We start from the raw sequence: 16,708 nt of genomic DNA, 5'->3' as shown, positions 1-16,708 counted from the left end.
ATGGTCAGTGAGTGTGCTTTCACTGCTTGTGCTTTTGGTGCCAGGTTACTTACTTTTTTTTCTTTCAGCACTCCAGTCGAGTGCATATTCTTGGAGGCTCTCTCTCTACCATCCTTCTTCGCCCACCCACCCTCCCTCTTGCTGTTTACTGTGTTCTCTGCCCCTTCCTCCCCTCCTCCCCATGCTTCGTGCTGTTTGGCCCCAGTCTCTCTGGGCTTGCTTGCCCCACCCCTTCTTGCATTGTTGCCCCATCGTAATCGCTTGTCCCATCCCTCCTTCTCTATTGCCGCTTAACTGTTTGCCCTGCCTCGCCCATCCCCTGCCCTGTTGTAGCTTCCATGTACCCTCCATCACTGCTTGCCCAGCCCCCCTCCCCATGTTGTTGCCCCGGCGTCGCTGCTCGGCCTATCAGCCACCCCTGTTGATGCTTTCCCTGTTCCCTAAGACCCATTTGCTTCTCCCATCACTATCGTTGTTTGCTCTCTCTCACCACCCTATCTGTTTTTTTCATTCCCCGCTTGTATTACCTCCAGATGAGGGGCAGCCTAGGCTGAGCGACTAGTAAACGATGCGGCGCCGTAGAAATGACAGACAAGAGACGAGCTAAGAGCCGCGGGAAACCAAAACCGAAACCTAAGAGCCGCGCGACGTGTAGACAAGAGCTGGCCACGCGCACCATTAAGAAGCATGACAGAGTCGGATTCTGACGCGCGCGACCCAATCCCAAGGCGCGCGTCGGAATCCGACTCTGCCATGCGTCTTAATGTGCGTGTGGCCATCTCCTGTCGCCCCTCGTTTGTTGGCTGATCCGACAGCTATAGTGCTCTCTGCGAGAGCGCGCTTTCGCGCGCTGTTCGCAGTGAGCCCTAAAAAGGTGTTAAATAAACAGGCAGGCATTTATTTAAAAGTTAATTGATGCTAGAGAAAGACATTAACTAGGAAGTCTTGCCCCGCATAACTTCAGGAACACCTTCATTTTTAAAGACATCTTGCACCAAAAGTGTATAAATATGATAAAGCTGCTTCAAAATTCACAAAAGTGTATTTGATTAACATGCAAAACCATTTCATCCTAGTACATCAGATTATATAAGTGCATTGGGAAGTATTTTTTTAAAGGGATAGTTTTCAAACATGAATTTAGAAACATTATTCATCCCCCACCCCACCACCCCCCACCCTGAAAACAATGCCAATAGTGAATTAAGACCGAAGTCAGTTATTGTGTGCACTCTTTGGGTCGCCTGGGCTCCTACTGTACAGGAACAACATTATAGCTAATTACATCAAACACTGGAGGAAGTTTGGCAGAGTGCACAACCTTAAGTCAGGTTTTTCAAGGTCCTCTTATATGTGATCACAAAGAAAAACAAGCATTTGCAATGCAATAGGTCTCGCATTAGGAAAGTTTGAGCTATTGGTATTGTAAATGACAAATATTTTATTTCTGTGTTGGTTTTGAAAATAGCGAAATTAATAGCTTTGTCATTTACAATGCCAATAGTTTTAACTTTCGCAAATGTGACATTGTATTTACATGACTTAGATGTTTTGATTTTACAAATAACAATGGCTTTTATTTTTTTGAATAATTAATACTTAAATAAAAGTTATTGTAATTTATAATGGCAATAGCTTAAACTTTTGTAAATAACTTTTGGGAAGATTATGTTAATTGTATTTTATTGTGACGAAAATCCAAGAACAGAAGTGAAATATTAACATTTTTTGGGTGACATTTGTAATAAAGCTTGAAACATTGAGAGAACATATTTGAACCAGTTGTTGAATTGAATTGTTGCACAGAGTGATGCTGTGGCGTTCAGTGGTGCTGAGCGATGCTGTGGCGTTTAGTGGTGCTGAGTGATGCTGTGGTGTTAAGTGGTGCCAAGTGATGCTGTGGCGTTGAGTGGTGCTGTGGCGTTGAGTGGTGCTGAGTGATGCTGTAGCATTGAGTGATGCTGTGGTGCCGAGTGATGCTGTGGTGCTGAGTGATGCTGTGGTACTGGGGCGTTGAGTGGTGCTGGGGCGTTGAGTAGTACTGAGGCGTTGAGTGGTGCTGGGGCGTTGAGTGGTGCTGTGGCGTTGAGTGGTGCTGTGGCGTGGAGTGATGCCGTGGCGTGATGCCGTGGCGTGGAGTGATGCTGTGGCGTGGTGCTGAGGCGTTGAGTGATGCTGTTGCGTTGAGTGGTGCTGTGACGTTCAGTGGTGCTGTGACGTTCAGCGTTGAGTGATGCTGTTGCGTTGAGTGGTGCTGTGACGTTCAGTGGTGCTGTGACGTTCAGTGGTGCTGTGGCATTCAGTGGTGCTGTGGCATTCAGTGGTGCTGTGGCATTCAGTGGTGCTGTGGCATTCAGTGGTGCTGTGGCATTCAGTGGTGCTGTGGCATTCAGTGGTGCTGTGGCATTCAGTGGTGCTGTGGCATCCAGTGGTGCTGTGGCATCCAGTGGTGCTGTGGCATCCAGTGGTGCTGTGGCATCCAGTGGTGCTGTGGCATCCAGTGGTGTTGTGGCATTCAGTGGTGCTGTGGCGTTTAGTGGTGCTGTGGCGTTCAGTGGAAGGATCCGTGAGTGGAAGGATGGATCCGTGAGTGGATGTATGGATGGATGGATGGATCAGTGAGTGGATGGATGGATCAGTGAGTGGATGGATGGATCAGTGAGTGGATGGATGGATCAGTGAGTGGATGGATGGATGGATGGATCAGTGAGTGGATGGATGGATGGATGGATCCGTGAGTGGATGGATGGATCCGTGAGTGGATGGATGGATCCGTGAGTGGATGGATGGATCCGTGAGTGGATGGATGGATCCGTGAGTGGATGGATGGATCCGTGAGTGGATGGATGGATCCGTGAGTGGATGGATGGATCCGTGAGTGGATGGATGGATCCGTGAGTGGATGGATGGATCCGTGAGTGGATGGATGGATCCGTGAGTGGATGGATGGATGGATGGATGGATGGATGGATGGATCAGTGAGGGGATAGATGGATCTGTCAGTGGGGATCAGTGAGTGGATGGATGGATCAGTGAGGGGATAGATGGATCCGTCAGTGGATGGAACGTTGAATGGATGAATGGATCGATCAGTGAGTGGATGGATGATGAATGGATAAGTGAGTGGATGGATGCATGGACGAATGGATGGATGGACGGGGGGAATGAGCAGGAGCAAGATGATCAGAACACCAGAAACTGCATCCACTTGAAATAAATGGTGTCCCGTCCGAAAATGTAGTAAGTAATAATGTGATGTGAAGGGAGTTGGAATATTGGCAGAATCTTGGAAGGTGAACAAGGGGCCCATATTCTTCTCTGGGAGTGGTGACAGCCCTGACTCAAGGCTGTCTTGGAAACTTTGGGGGTCACAGCTGTCTGTTCTTTAGAGTGACTTTTCACCTAGTACATTTGCAATTTTTTTCTGTTTGTATCTCTTATGGAACTCATGCAATCCAAAGTCCTTATGTAACGCTACTGGTTCTTTTGTAAAGCGCCCTGACACATTCGGGTAATGTTCGCGCTATAGAAAATCGCATTAAATAAAAAATAAAATAAAGAGGGGGGTCTGCTGCTCTATGGGTGCCACAGGACCCATGAGAGAGGTCTGTCAGTCAGAGGGGCCCCTCTCCACGAGCTCCTGTGCCTGGGGGAGGGGGCGCTCCGGAGCCTGCGGCCGCCCACACTCCGGGCCCCCGGTGGGGCACTGCTGGCGGCTGTGACTCTGTGCCCCCGCCGTACTCACCATCTACAGCCTCCACTGCTGCCCTAGGTCGGGGCATGGGGAATCACAGCCGTTCTATGTCTACGCCCTGTCTGATGGTTAGAGAGCTGATTGGCTCTCTGGGGCACGTACGCTGCCTCCGATAGGCTCTTCACAGGCCAGCGTCATGGTGTCCCGGTGGAAGTGTTTAATGGCATTACCAAATGTATTAACCATAAAATTAACGCTGAACTTTGGCACTCCGAATACGCGGAACCTTCCCGAAACAACAGTCGTGGTATTCACGGCCTCATTGCCTGGCTTTCCTGCCATGGTATGAGAAGTGTCGAACGTGGCAGCCATCTTAGAGTCAGTCGCCTCTTCCGAAATTTAGAAACAGCTGCAACGAAAGACCTTCGCCTGGCGATGGATTTTTGGATGACTTCAGCAGAAGGTTCCACCAAGACCCCACCACCCCCTTATCTGCACTCCATTTTAACCACCTGTGTACAGCCTACGAGATACTACTAATAACGGTGCGAACCACAACAAATTAAAACCGAGACGTGAAACGCAAACATACTGGGCAAGGTGCACACCAACGTCGACTGTGGTTCTACGAGGTAATTGGATGATCTGTGGCGTGTGGGGCGGTCCTAGAAAACGTGCGATTGGATTGGTCAGTGGAGTTGGAGCGGGCCAATGAACTTTGAGTCTGGATATGCCCGACAGTCAGGCGATGCTGGAGCTGGATAAGAACCCAGGACCGGACAGGGGCCGGGAGGAGACGCGCTGAGACGGGCAGCCCAGGTGACAGGCGGCCGGGGAGGGGAGCAGCTGAGGCGGGGATCCGCGGTCACAGGTGAGACCAGGGAAGAACCACATCTTGGTTAAGTTTTAATGAACGCAAGGGCAGGGCTGCGACCTCTCGCCCCATAGACCTCTGTGAGCCTGCGTGTCTGCGTGTCTGTGTGTGCAGGGGAGGGCGGCAGCGTGTGTATGTGTGCACGCGCCTGTGTGTGTGTGCAGGGGGGTGAGGGCTGGCTGTGTGTGTGTTTACGCATGGGAATATGAGGCACGAGAGGAGCACGGCGCGGTGCGCGCCCACGAGGAGAAATCTGCGCTCGTGCACCCTCTAGTGTCCACATTCCCGGAAACGGGTGACAATAGATGTCTTCGCAGACTAAGCAATGTTTCGCATTGCTTGCGTCTAGGCTCGACCTAAAGAAGGGAAAGCAAAATCAAACAATTGCCTAGGACCACACAATTTGGTAAAGTGCCGAAGCCGGAATGAATCCCACGTTTTCTGGTTTCACATTGTGTGATTCAGGCAATAGATGTATATATGCTTTTCTTCCCTTACGCACAACTAACCGCCAACTCCCCCTCCACATCTTAATCCTCACACCCCCATTCCCCCAAAAATGCCCTCGGTCACACCACAGACCACATTTTTTGGCCTTTCGAAAAATCTTTGAGATCACATATGGTGTAGTGTGAAGCTCCTCACAGCAGGTAGCACTGGGGCTGTCTCCAACCTGGAGAATCCTTGACAGAGACACAAAGAGATTTGAGGTTTCTGCACCTTTCACCAGCCCAAATGCAGGAGTAATCAGGGACAGACAAAAGGGCAGGGCACCTATAAACATCTTCACCTCTCACAACAGAGTCTGGAGTCCCACCCTCAAGTCTACCATTCACAAAATGGAAATACCCAGAAAATCTAACCAGCAGCTCCCTGCTAAACAAATGTCCCAATGAAATTTCTAAAGGTAGCCTTGTCTCCAATCCGCCTTGCCTCAGTGTCTGGGACTCCTCCCTCCAACTACAGGAAAAGGATGCCACTGGTCTCCATTACTTCTCTCACTCATACACCATAAATGTCTTACACTCCCTACACACGCTTGGCATGCACATTAGATGTCAGGGCAAGTGCCTGGGTACACACAGCGGAACTTTAACCAGGAGCCAGCAGGCCTCAACTCGAGCCATAAAGATAAAAAGGCCTGGACAAACCTTGAAATCTCTTAACTGCGGTAGCTTCCACCACTGCTTTATGAACTATACCCACAATAGGGAAAACAGTTCACTGCCAGCAATATTGGCCATGCATCGGCAATTCTTCAGGTCAAGAGATAAGTGCAGGACCTCACTTGGAGACATGAGTAGAAATCTGCACACACGCTTTGATAAGTGTGATGCCAGAGAAAAAAAGTGACAGTCAGGATACCTAACATAAACATTTTAGGCACTAATGGCAGGGATATACACCCGGATACCATGCAGTGGACATTCCCATCGTAACACTCTGTGAACATAGCACCTCAGGAACTTTCGATTTGTGTTAAATTCAGACATAAATGTACAGAACTTGAATTTATATTTAGCACATCTAGTCTTGCTGCATCTGGGGAAGATCAGAGCTTTTTTTCATCTAATTGTTATTCAAACCAGAAGGGATCCGAATTCTGCTTGTACGCTCTTATTGGCCTAAACATACCTTGAACATAGGTCTTTGTTCTTCTATATACTCTGGAACTCTATTTATTGAGATTTTCTTTTTAGGAGTTCTTACTTCCTTTCTAAGAAGATCCAGGTTGAAACGGTTGGGCAGATTAGAAGGCACTATAGGAGGAAATGGTTTGAGCTTTACAGTATACCCATCTTTCACAAAAGAGAGCACCTGAGCAGGAGTCTTCTAAGCTCGAAACTTTGCTATGGAGTTTCAGCAAAAGATTCAGAGAGTAGTTATGATTGTACAGTGCCTTAGATATTTTTAGGCAGAAGTGGCACTCTTTCATTGTCAAAGTCAGGCAAATAGAAAATACAGAGGGTTTGGGGATCTTTTTTCTAACTTCGTCCTTGGTTGGGAGAGAGGAAGGCCCACTAACACCAAGGAAAAATGGTCAAAATAAGAAAGGGTTGGCAGTCTGCTCAGGCATAGGGAGTGTTCCCCTCTCCACAATAGGCTCACCAATCTTTCTGGCCCCTCTGAGGGGTGGTTTTGGGAGGGGTAACACCAAACTATCCCCCTCCCTCTCCCGTACAGAGAAAGCCCTCTAGACATCATGGAATGGGGTTAGAAATAAATAAAGAAGGGGTGGGGTAGTTCGCCCAGGCATCAGGCCGTGTGTCCCCCTCATAATGGCCCAACGTAGTCTTTTCAGCCCTCACTGGGGCAGACTCCCAGTCTGACCCCGCCATCCTATGGGTGAGAGAAACCCCACTAGACACCAGGAATTATATTTGTTTGGGGAGTGGGGGAGGGGGGATAATGGGTAAAGGCAACCCACCAAGGTATCAAGCCTGAACCTCCTACCCTAGAAGGGGCCCAACAGTCTTTCTGCAAAGTGCTGAGGGAATGGGATTCTAAAAGCACCCATAGACAATAGAGATGTGTTTCTTCTTAAGGAAACAAAATATGATATGGGTGATGCACACAGGTTTCAGGGCCAATGGAAGCTTTACTGCCTCTTATAAGTATACTACTAAATACGACTTTTTTAGACCAAGCCTTCAAGCCTTCAAGACCCTTTCTAATATCTAATATGGCGGATTGAAGCACAAAAGGTCTTAAAAACTAAATGTTGTCCTAGAAGATATTAGAGAATCAAGTGGTGTAGAGTCATCAAAAAGCATGCCTGTGGCTCCCCTTCTTTAAACCAGCAAACTGAAAGGGCTACAAGCAGTTTCCTATGAGGCAAAATAAAATACTAAAATGTAAACATATCAAATATTTCACTATTTGAAAAAGCACAATGAATACAGAGAAAACATACTATTACATATATAATGAGAGAAGGCCTTGAACAGTGGTTCTCGACCTTTTCAAATCAGTGGACACTCACTTAACCACTACTTGAATCCGGGGACCCCCTGAACTATTATTGGAACCTGAGGACCCCAAACTAAGCTTTTTTAATGATTCGACCGCAAAACAATACACAAAGATACAGAAACAAGAGTTCATCAAACAAATACACAAATGCTGAAATATTTTATTTATTTAATTCACAAACTATAAAAAAAGGACATTTTAATGGGAAAGTTGGTGCTTTTCAGATTTAATTGAGCCGACCCATCTCCCATATTATATTCTATTTGATACACTTACGCTGCTCCCACGAAACAATCTGAGGATACCAACTTAGTTTTAGCCTTCAAGTATTTTTTGCTACTTTAGTCACATATGCTTTATTAATCTGCTATAAACATTTAATTTTCTAAGCAGTCGCATACCCCAGGAGTAGACTTAGCAGACCTCCAGAGGTCCCCAGACCACATGTTAAGAATCATTGGCCTAGAACCATCAGCTTTCTAAACAAATGAAGTTAACTAAAAAATGAAGTTAACATAAAGATCAATTCAAACCCATTTAGGAGGTGGCTGCCGCTACACTTTCAATTCAAGAACTGAATGCCTGTGGCATTGGACAGCATGCCCAATCCCGTTGTTAGAGAATTTTGTAACAGCAAATATTTGAAACAATTCCTTAAAATAAAATTCTGAACACTACTAGCTTCAATCTAATATAATAACGCTTTGCATTTGTTTTACTACTTGCAGTTAGCAGGTCATGTTAATCAGAACAGTCAAGATTTGGACAATGATATTGCAGGACTTTACACCAGTCTTCCAACCTACCTCCAAAATCATCAAACTAGGTCGTAATTGCATTCCCAGCAGGCACTTCTGTGACAGGAAGTTTTTAATGTCATTTAGAGGTTCTAGTTTGACTGTACTGAAAAGGGAATTGGACCAATAGAATAAAACAGGAGATTAAAACAGTTGATTAGACCAAAGTGTTCACCTATGGGAGTAACAGGGCATTCAAAGTCCAAGGGCATTTATTCACTAGGACTAGCGCGCAAGAGAGGATCAATATTTTTCTTTAATGCTTTTCAAGAATTGGCTTTCATAGCCCGAAGGAGCCAGCACTATTACCTATAGTAGAATTTAACCCCCATGGCATTTTCAAACTTAGTTCTCTCCAACTAGTTCATCTTCATGGATGAGAAACTGTTGTCCATGCCTATTAAGTATTTGGATTCACAATAAAAGGCAGTTAAGTATTCTGTCCCATCTCTCCTCTAACACCGTTGAGGAAGATGGTTCTACAAAAGACCTTACCACACTACCCTGATCATTTACTGCTGGGGTACTGACCCAAATTCGTCAGATGCCCATCTTCAATGCCAGTTTGACACCCAGGTCTGCAGCAGTACCTGCTTCTCCTCTGAGGGTAGCTTGCTCCACTCGTTGCCCAGCATTCTGGTGATCTCTGGGAAAGGGACCTCCGGTCTCTCTGCCCTAAGCAGCTCTCTGCGCTCATTCATGAACCGCACATATCCGGTCAGAGGAGCCTTGGGGGCATTGCTGTCCCGGGGGAGCTTCTTCCTCTTCCTCCCTTTGGACCAGCCCCCTCGTCGACTTCTTGGCTGCAAGATGGGAAGGTGAATAAAACATGGCTGAGATGAGAGCAGGAGCGATGGTGAGACCATGACGATACCAATACTGTACCATCTCCGAAACAAGAATTAACTCTCTACGGCTATACCTTCACTGATGTCCATTCTCTTATTGAGTGTACCACTGCAGTTCAAACACTTAATTTCTCATCTACCATTACAAACTTCTTCCAGTCTTGCATCATAATCCTAAACTAGAGCAGTCTCTCTTTTCCTTCAAAACCACGTTTCGGAAGTCTAATCTTATTTGCCATCTCAACTTTATACCCTCTCTTCTGCTGTCCTGATGTACACAGTTATACCCAGCCTCTAGTAAAAACCATAGTTCTAACAAATATCTTTCAGAAAATGATCTTCTTGATCACTCCTACCATCCAATCATGTTAGATCTCCCTTATTAAAAGACCCCCCTTTTTCAACCATATTACATTAATCTGTTTTTCTCACTCTTTTCCTTCTTTTTCACAAGGCTATATTTGTTTCTTCCTTAACTCTCTTTGCCTTCATCTAAACTCACTTCTATTCTGTTTGACAGATAACAGTCTCACCGCTATATTTCTCAAACATCTTTTTTAAGTAGGAGTAAGTTTAATCCCCTAGAACAGAACATTCATTTTCCAACAGTCGGTCAATACAGAAAGATTCCTATGCACAAATTGACCTATTCTCGATCTCACTGGTATGTGTGCACACTAAATATGCATTTAGTTCTGAGTAGAATGTATGACTGATTCAAATTATACCTCCTTACAGAAAATAGCGCCTTAAGTATGGAATATGTCCCTGAGAGGCAATTTCCCCTGCCTGCAATAGTTTTGCCTACTGCAGAAAGCAATCCCTCCTCCATTGCATCAACTCTGGAAATGCCTGCACATCCATACTTTTAATACATGCTTGGAATGAAGGATTACACCACCCTGCATAGAATGGCTCCCTCTGTAAAATGAAATTTCATTTGATACAATGATAACTCCAAAATCAAAAAAATGACACCTCTTTCTTAATTACAGTTATTACTCTGCAGAAATGCTCAGCTGCCCCTCATTGGAATTGCTCTACGAGAAGAACATTCTCCCATTCCACTTCACCTGAAAATAAGCATTCTTTTTGCATTAATGTCGACCCTATATCAAAATCTCTGCAGGAGGACCATCTCACACTGAAGATCACTCTGATTAAATTACATACCATGACTCCAGGAAGAAATATTCCTCGGTGTAGAATCCCCCTCCCCAATATCATCCCCCTCCCCAATATCATTGAAGCTCTGCACTCATGACTGGTTAGAACTTGCTTCTGCTCGCTTCTCTAATCCTGTGGATGGAAGTACTTCCTCTGAAGGAATTTCTCCTACACCAAATCAGTTCCTTTGCCAGGGACACTAGCAGTAATGTAACACTGCACATTATTTCTCTTTGGCAATGCATTCCATAACTAAAGCCTCCCTTCTCCCTATTTGGAGTAATTCATTTTTCAGGAAAGCCTGTCATCTCCATTCCCCATCTCCCGCTATGGCCAATTCCTGATGCAGTAGAAAGATCTCACCCGTGACACTTCATCTTCATGCCGCTGCTCGCCGCTCTCTGCAGTGTTGGATGATTCGTTCTGAAGTAGTTGGGCCTGCGAAGAGTCCGGTGCATGGTTTGCTGACTGCATGGCATTGTATGTACCCTCAGAACGAGCCAAGCTGAGGAAGCAAGAAGTATCCAATTTAAGAATAGAAAATAAGGCAGAAGACTGCTTCGAAAAATATGTGGCACTATGGTACTTAGGGGTGCAACTCACAGCAGAACCATTTGTCACAGTCACCACATTCACAATGATGGATGGAGTATTTGCAAAGTCTGCAATTATAGTGAGGCAAAATAGACGTTTCAAATAAAAAGGTGTGATTGGCAAACGTCAGCAACGTGACAGTGAAAGCACGATAAGATTAACATAAGAAAAGGTGACTTACTTATAATCCTTATTGCCTATCGTAGAAATCTTAACGGAATCCATTAACACTAAATACCAGAAGACTTTACACATATGCCAATGGAACCATTAGCCAGCCAATACAGCCAGCACCCACTAACCTATTTTATCACTTCTTTTTTAAACGAAAAAATTAAACAAAGAGACATATAGGCACTAAACCCTTACAGAGAAAAACACAATCTTCCATTCAGCCCACTGGCTAATACTTCATTCTCATCAAACACTTCTTTAGTAGTTGATTAACAGTACGTTATGAGGTTTTAATTAAACATTATGATTTTAGTTTGGGGCTATCCACTTAGATCCACTGTACAGGGGTTACGTACATTACCGCATCACACAGTGATACCTTGGTTAAGAAAATGTCATTATTATAGTCCTGAATTAGTGATATTCATTTACACCGGCCCTGCACAGAATTATAGCTTCCCAAATGCAGCTAAGAGAATGAGATTCTCAAACGCATCACAAACAACATATCTACATACAATCCCATTACACTTAAAGGTATAGGGCTAACCTAATCTAAGGTAACACATCTTTCCCCTTTACAGCAAAGTCACATGAGAATACATAAGGAAGAGATTATACTAAACTAGATAATACATGTTCGAGGCATGTGGGCTGCTGAATTCATATCTCTAGCATAGATCGCGGCCTAGTGTTGGGTCTGGATGATTGCACATTGTTGTCCTGGAAGAGTCTTCGAAGTATCATGAGATAGGTGGCTCATCCCCTGGACTACAGTGCACATGGGCATCGACTCCATCCCCAGATTGTTTTTTTCCGCCATTGGGTTCGGATGCATATTTGATCATTTAAGATCGGAATCGATATAAACTTTTCTTTAGGCCCAAAGGCCTTTTCCTTATCGTCGGTATTGTTTGCGTTCGGTGCCCAGCTCTGTTCCGGCCCAGTTCCTGTGTCGGACATCCGGGGAACCCGCGTGGATCTTCAGTGCATGAGGCCTAGTCAACGCAGCCAGACTTCGACGAATCATCATGGAACGGAGCCCGTTCAAGAGATGCCCCGTGTGCAACTCGAAGTATCCCCACATCAATGTCCACCCGGTGTGCAACAAGTGCCTGTCGCCAGATCACGATGAAGCCAACTGTATGGCTTGTTCCCGTTTTCGATCAAAGAAGACGATTTGACTTCGGAGCGTGGCGCGCCAGGAGGCCCAGCAGACGGCCCCTGCCCCGGTGAACATTTTCGAGGGGGAAGAAGCAGACGAGCAGGAAGATCGGGAGCCGATTTCAACTCCAGCAGCGGAGATCGACTCCAACTACGACGCAGACGTCGAAATGCTCGATACAGAAGACGTCGTCGACGAGGTAGGAGACGATAATGAGGCCTATGGGGCCACGGAAGATAGCTCAGGGGAAGAGCTATGACCCGTTCGAACAATCACTAAGGCACAGGTCGAGGGATCGCCACATAGCCTTACCCAAGATCTTGCACCTGAATCCACGGTCTCGCCTACGGGCCCTCCTACGGAGCCGCTATTGGTGAAATCGAAAGTGAAAGCTTCGGTCTCGACAAAACCGAAAGTGATAGAGAAGCCGTCGACACAGAAGACGCCTGTCGCTTTGGTCGCCTCCACGTCTTCGGACATGTCGGGCCAGCCGAAGCCGAAGAAGGTTGTCGATCCGGTTAAGTCGCTCAAGAGCGTCGATCCGAAGTCGCTCAAGGGCGTCGAGCCGAAGACTGGGGCACCGAAAAAGGTTGTAAAGGCCGCCGACCCGAAACCGTCGGCGCCAAAGGCCGTCGACACAACCAAAGGACTTGAAGCTCCAAAAGCTGTCGACCCAGCACGTTGCCCGGACCAGGCCAAAAGTAATGTCGCACTCGAGTCTGCACATGCTGGTGGATCGAGAACACCTGTCGGGTCGACGAAACCGTCTGTATCCTTCACAAAGCAGGTATCGGACTTGTTGCAACGCATCAGGAACAAGGCTTCCGCGGTCGATCCGTAGGTCACTTCCGACCCGAAGCCCGCTGCCAAACCGCCAAAGTCGACGGCGCCGATCGAGTTCACGCTGCAGCCCAGGACGGTCGACGACGCGCCCAAGAAGGTGTCCACGGGACCAAAGCCAACGCCTGCAGTTGTAGGCACAAAACATCGACAACCCCTCATGGAGGAGCAGTCGGAGCAATTTATCGACGCCGACACCGGTAAACTTTCCATCTACAAGCGAAAGATCACGCCGGCACAGCCTATGGAGTCATACACAATTCCTTTGAAGAGGAAAAAAGCTTCTACGGATTCCCCGGTTCTAATTGAACCTATTTATCCACGGCCTCAGGACACTGCTCCAACCTCACCCACTTACTCTGATGTGGAGGCTGGGGAAGGGGAGGATGAGGAGTACAACTTCCCTGTTGACACTGATCCGGAAGATCACCATGACTCATGGGCAGATGCTGGGGACCCAAGGGATCCGCAAACTGCGCCGGACACTCAAGTATATACTGTTAAAACCTCGCCTACTGAGGATTCTGCGGCATTTAATGCTCTAATTGAGAGGGCAGCTAAAAATCACGACGTCCAGCTGCATGCTGACCCTGTTTAAGTGGATTTTCTGTTTGATACCTTTTCCGCATCTGAAAAGACTGTCAAGACTCTGCCAATGCTGAAGGGGGTTTTGAAACATGCTGCGGACATTTTTAAAGAACCCACACGTGCCAGGGTTGTAAACCCCAGAATTAAAAAAAAGTATCGACCGGCACCTGGCGACCCTACCTACATCACGGCCAGTTGCCGTTGGACTCTCTAGTTGTTTCTAATGCCCGGAAGAGGTGGAATTCACAAACTACTGGTGATGCTCCTCCCCCTGACAAGGAATCTAAAGTGTTAGAAGCGTCAGGGAAGAGGGTGGCGGCTCAAGCGGCCAATATCTGGCGTATTTCAAACACTCAGGCACTGGCTTGTCCAAGCAAAGTCAGCCCAGCAGTGCGCTGCCAACATGTCCCACACCATTCACCTTCTTCACGATCTGGGTTTCTCGCTAAATTATCCAAAGTCACACCTTCAGCCAGCCCATGTGCGGCAGTATCTGGGGGCGACAATAGATACTCGGGCAGCCACAGCTCAGCCGAATTCTGTGAGGATCAACAGCATTCAGTCGCTGATCCAGAAATTCAGACCGCTACACTAGCTTCCAGCACGAGTGTTCATGCAGTTGATAGGCATGATGGCCTCCTGCATCTTCATAGTCCCGCATGCGAGACTACATATGCGTCCGCTTCAAGAGTGCTTAGCACGTCAGTGGAATCAGGCTCACGGACAGTTGAAAGACCTAGTGTTGGTGACCGGTCGGGCATACACCTCTCTGCATTGGTGGTATCCACACAACCTTTGCAAGGGCCGACCGTTCCAAGAGCATGTTCCACAGATCATCCTAACGACGGACGCTTCTCTACAGGGTTGGGGAGCTCATGTGCTCCACTACACAGTGCAGGGACTATGGACAACACAGCAAAGGAAGATGCACATCAACCACTTAGAGCTGATGGCAATCTTCCTGGCGATGAAGGCATTCAAAGTACATCTGTGCAACAAAGTCGTGTTGATCCGGACGGACAACATGACAGCCATGTACTACATTCAAAAGCAGAGAGGTACACACTCTCCGCAGTTGTCTCATCTGGCTCAGAGCATGTGGAAGTGGGCCATTCAGAGGAACATCTTCCTCATGGCAGAACACCTCCCAGGCAAGGACAACCAGATGGCGGATCTGCTCAGCAGGTACAGCCACCAAATGCACGAGTGGGAGATACATCCATCAGTACTCCGCCCGTACTTCCAGCAGTGGGGTCATCCAGAGATAGACCTGTTCGCCACAAGGGAGAACGCCAAATGCCAAAGCTGTGCCGCCAGGTTCCCGCACCCACAGTCGCAGGGCAATGCGATATGGATGAACTGGTCAGGCAAATTTGCGTACGCTTTTCCCCCCAGCACCTCTAATACCGCTGGTGGCACGAAAGCTAAAGCAACACTCGATGACGCTCATCCTGGTTGCTCCAACGTGGGCCCGCCAACCATGGTACACCACGTTTCTAGAACTTTCCGTGGTACCGCATCAAAGGCTGCACCTCACGCCCAGACTTTTGACGCAGAGCCATGGCGACATTCAGCACCCAGATCCGCAACAGCTCAACCTGGCGGTCTGGCTCCTGAGGTCTTAGAGTTTGGCTACCTCAACTTGCCTCCTGACTGCATGGATATCATACGGGAGGCAAGAAAGCCCACCACCAGAGCGTGCTACGCAGCAAAATGGAAGCGGTTTGTCATTTATTGCGTGGACCACAACATTGACCCGCTTGACGCGTCAACGCACAACATCATTTGTTATCTGTTGCATCTTTACAAATGTAATCTGGCATATGCTTCCATTCGGATACATTTATCCGCCATTGCTGCTTATCTCCAAAACCGGCAGCATCTCTCCCTCTCCCGAGGACCTGCCATTAAAGCTTTTCTAGAAGGGCTCAAGCGTGTCATTCCTCCCAGGACCCCTCCTGCTCCTGAGTGGAATCCTAATGTGGTACTCACCCGACTGATGGGTCCACCTTTTGAGCCTCTACACTCGTACGAGTTTCAATTCCTAACATGGAAAGTAGCTTTCCTAATAGCCATTACGTCACTGCGACGTGTTAGTAAGCTCCAGGCGTTCACGGTACAAGAACCTTTCATACAGATTCACTCCAATCGGGTGGTGCTGCGCACTAACCCTAAATTTCTTCCTAAGGTGGTTTCACAGTTCCATGTCAATCAAACTATTGAACTGCCCGTGTTCTTCCAAAATCCAGAGACAGTGGCTGAAAGAATGCTCCACACTCTGGACGTCAAACGAGCTTTGATGTACTACATTGATAGGACCAAGGATTTTAGGAAGACGAAGCAACTTTTTGTTGCCTTTGCCCAACACAAAGGCAACCCCATTTCCAAAGCAGGTATTGCCAGGTGGATCGTTCGGTGTATTCAAATTTGCTATCAAAAAGCTAAGCGCACTATAACGGTCCCCCCTAGAGCCCACTCCACCCGTAAGTTGGGGGCCTCCATGGCTTTCCTCGGAAATATCCCATTGGAAGACATTTGTAGAGCAGCCACATGGTCTACCCCACACACATTTACTAAACACTACTGTGCAGATGTGCACTCCAAGCAGCAGGCAGCTGTAGGGCAGGCTGTTCTAAAAACACTTTTTCAGACGTCCGCAGCTGGCACAGGCGGCGGCCGCCGCTAATGGAGGGACTGCTATATATTCTATGCTATAGATATGAATTCAGCAGCCCACATGCCTCGAACTGAATATGCTACTTACCAGCATGCACCTGTTCTTGGCATGTAGGGCTGCTGACATTCATACCGCCCGCCCTCCTCCCAGGCGCCTGTAGCGGCTGCAGAATTTACACTTTCTCTTAGCATGGCCATCGCTCACACTGTCACACTCCATCTTTGCCACAATGGCTAAAAACAATCTGGGGATGGAGTCGATGCCCATGCGCACTGTAGTCCAGGGGAGGAGTACCTATCTCGTGATACTTCGAAGAC

General features: G+C 47.3%; 1 protein-coding gene across 2 annotated transcripts in view; it reads right to left on the bottom strand.

Annotated features, from left to right (window-relative positions):
- The window catches only part of HMG20A (high mobility group 20A), a 260,812-nt gene that overhangs the window by 82,598 nt on the left and 161,506 nt on the right, over positions 1 to 16,708 (bottom strand). For both annotated transcript variants that reach the window (XM_078685079.1, XM_078685078.1), the window contains 2 exons: positions 10,717 to 10,858; positions 8,929 to 9,141 (listed from right to left, as the gene is read on the bottom strand). In XM_078685079.1, coding sequence (XP_078541205.1) covers positions 8,929 to 9,141; positions 10,717 to 10,827 — 324 coding nt within the window. In that variant the 5' untranslated portion in view covers positions 10,828 to 10,858. The remainder of the gene's footprint in view (positions 1 to 8,928; positions 9,142 to 10,716; positions 10,859 to 16,708) is intronic.

This window comes from Lissotriton helveticus, chromosome 3_2 (genome assembly GCF_964261635.1).
Source record: "Lissotriton helveticus chromosome 3_2, aLisHel1.1, whole genome shotgun sequence".
Classification (NCBI taxonomy): Eukaryota; Metazoa; Chordata; class Amphibia; order Caudata; family Salamandridae; genus Lissotriton; species Lissotriton helveticus.
This window is presented reverse-complemented; position numbering and strand designations above follow the sequence as displayed.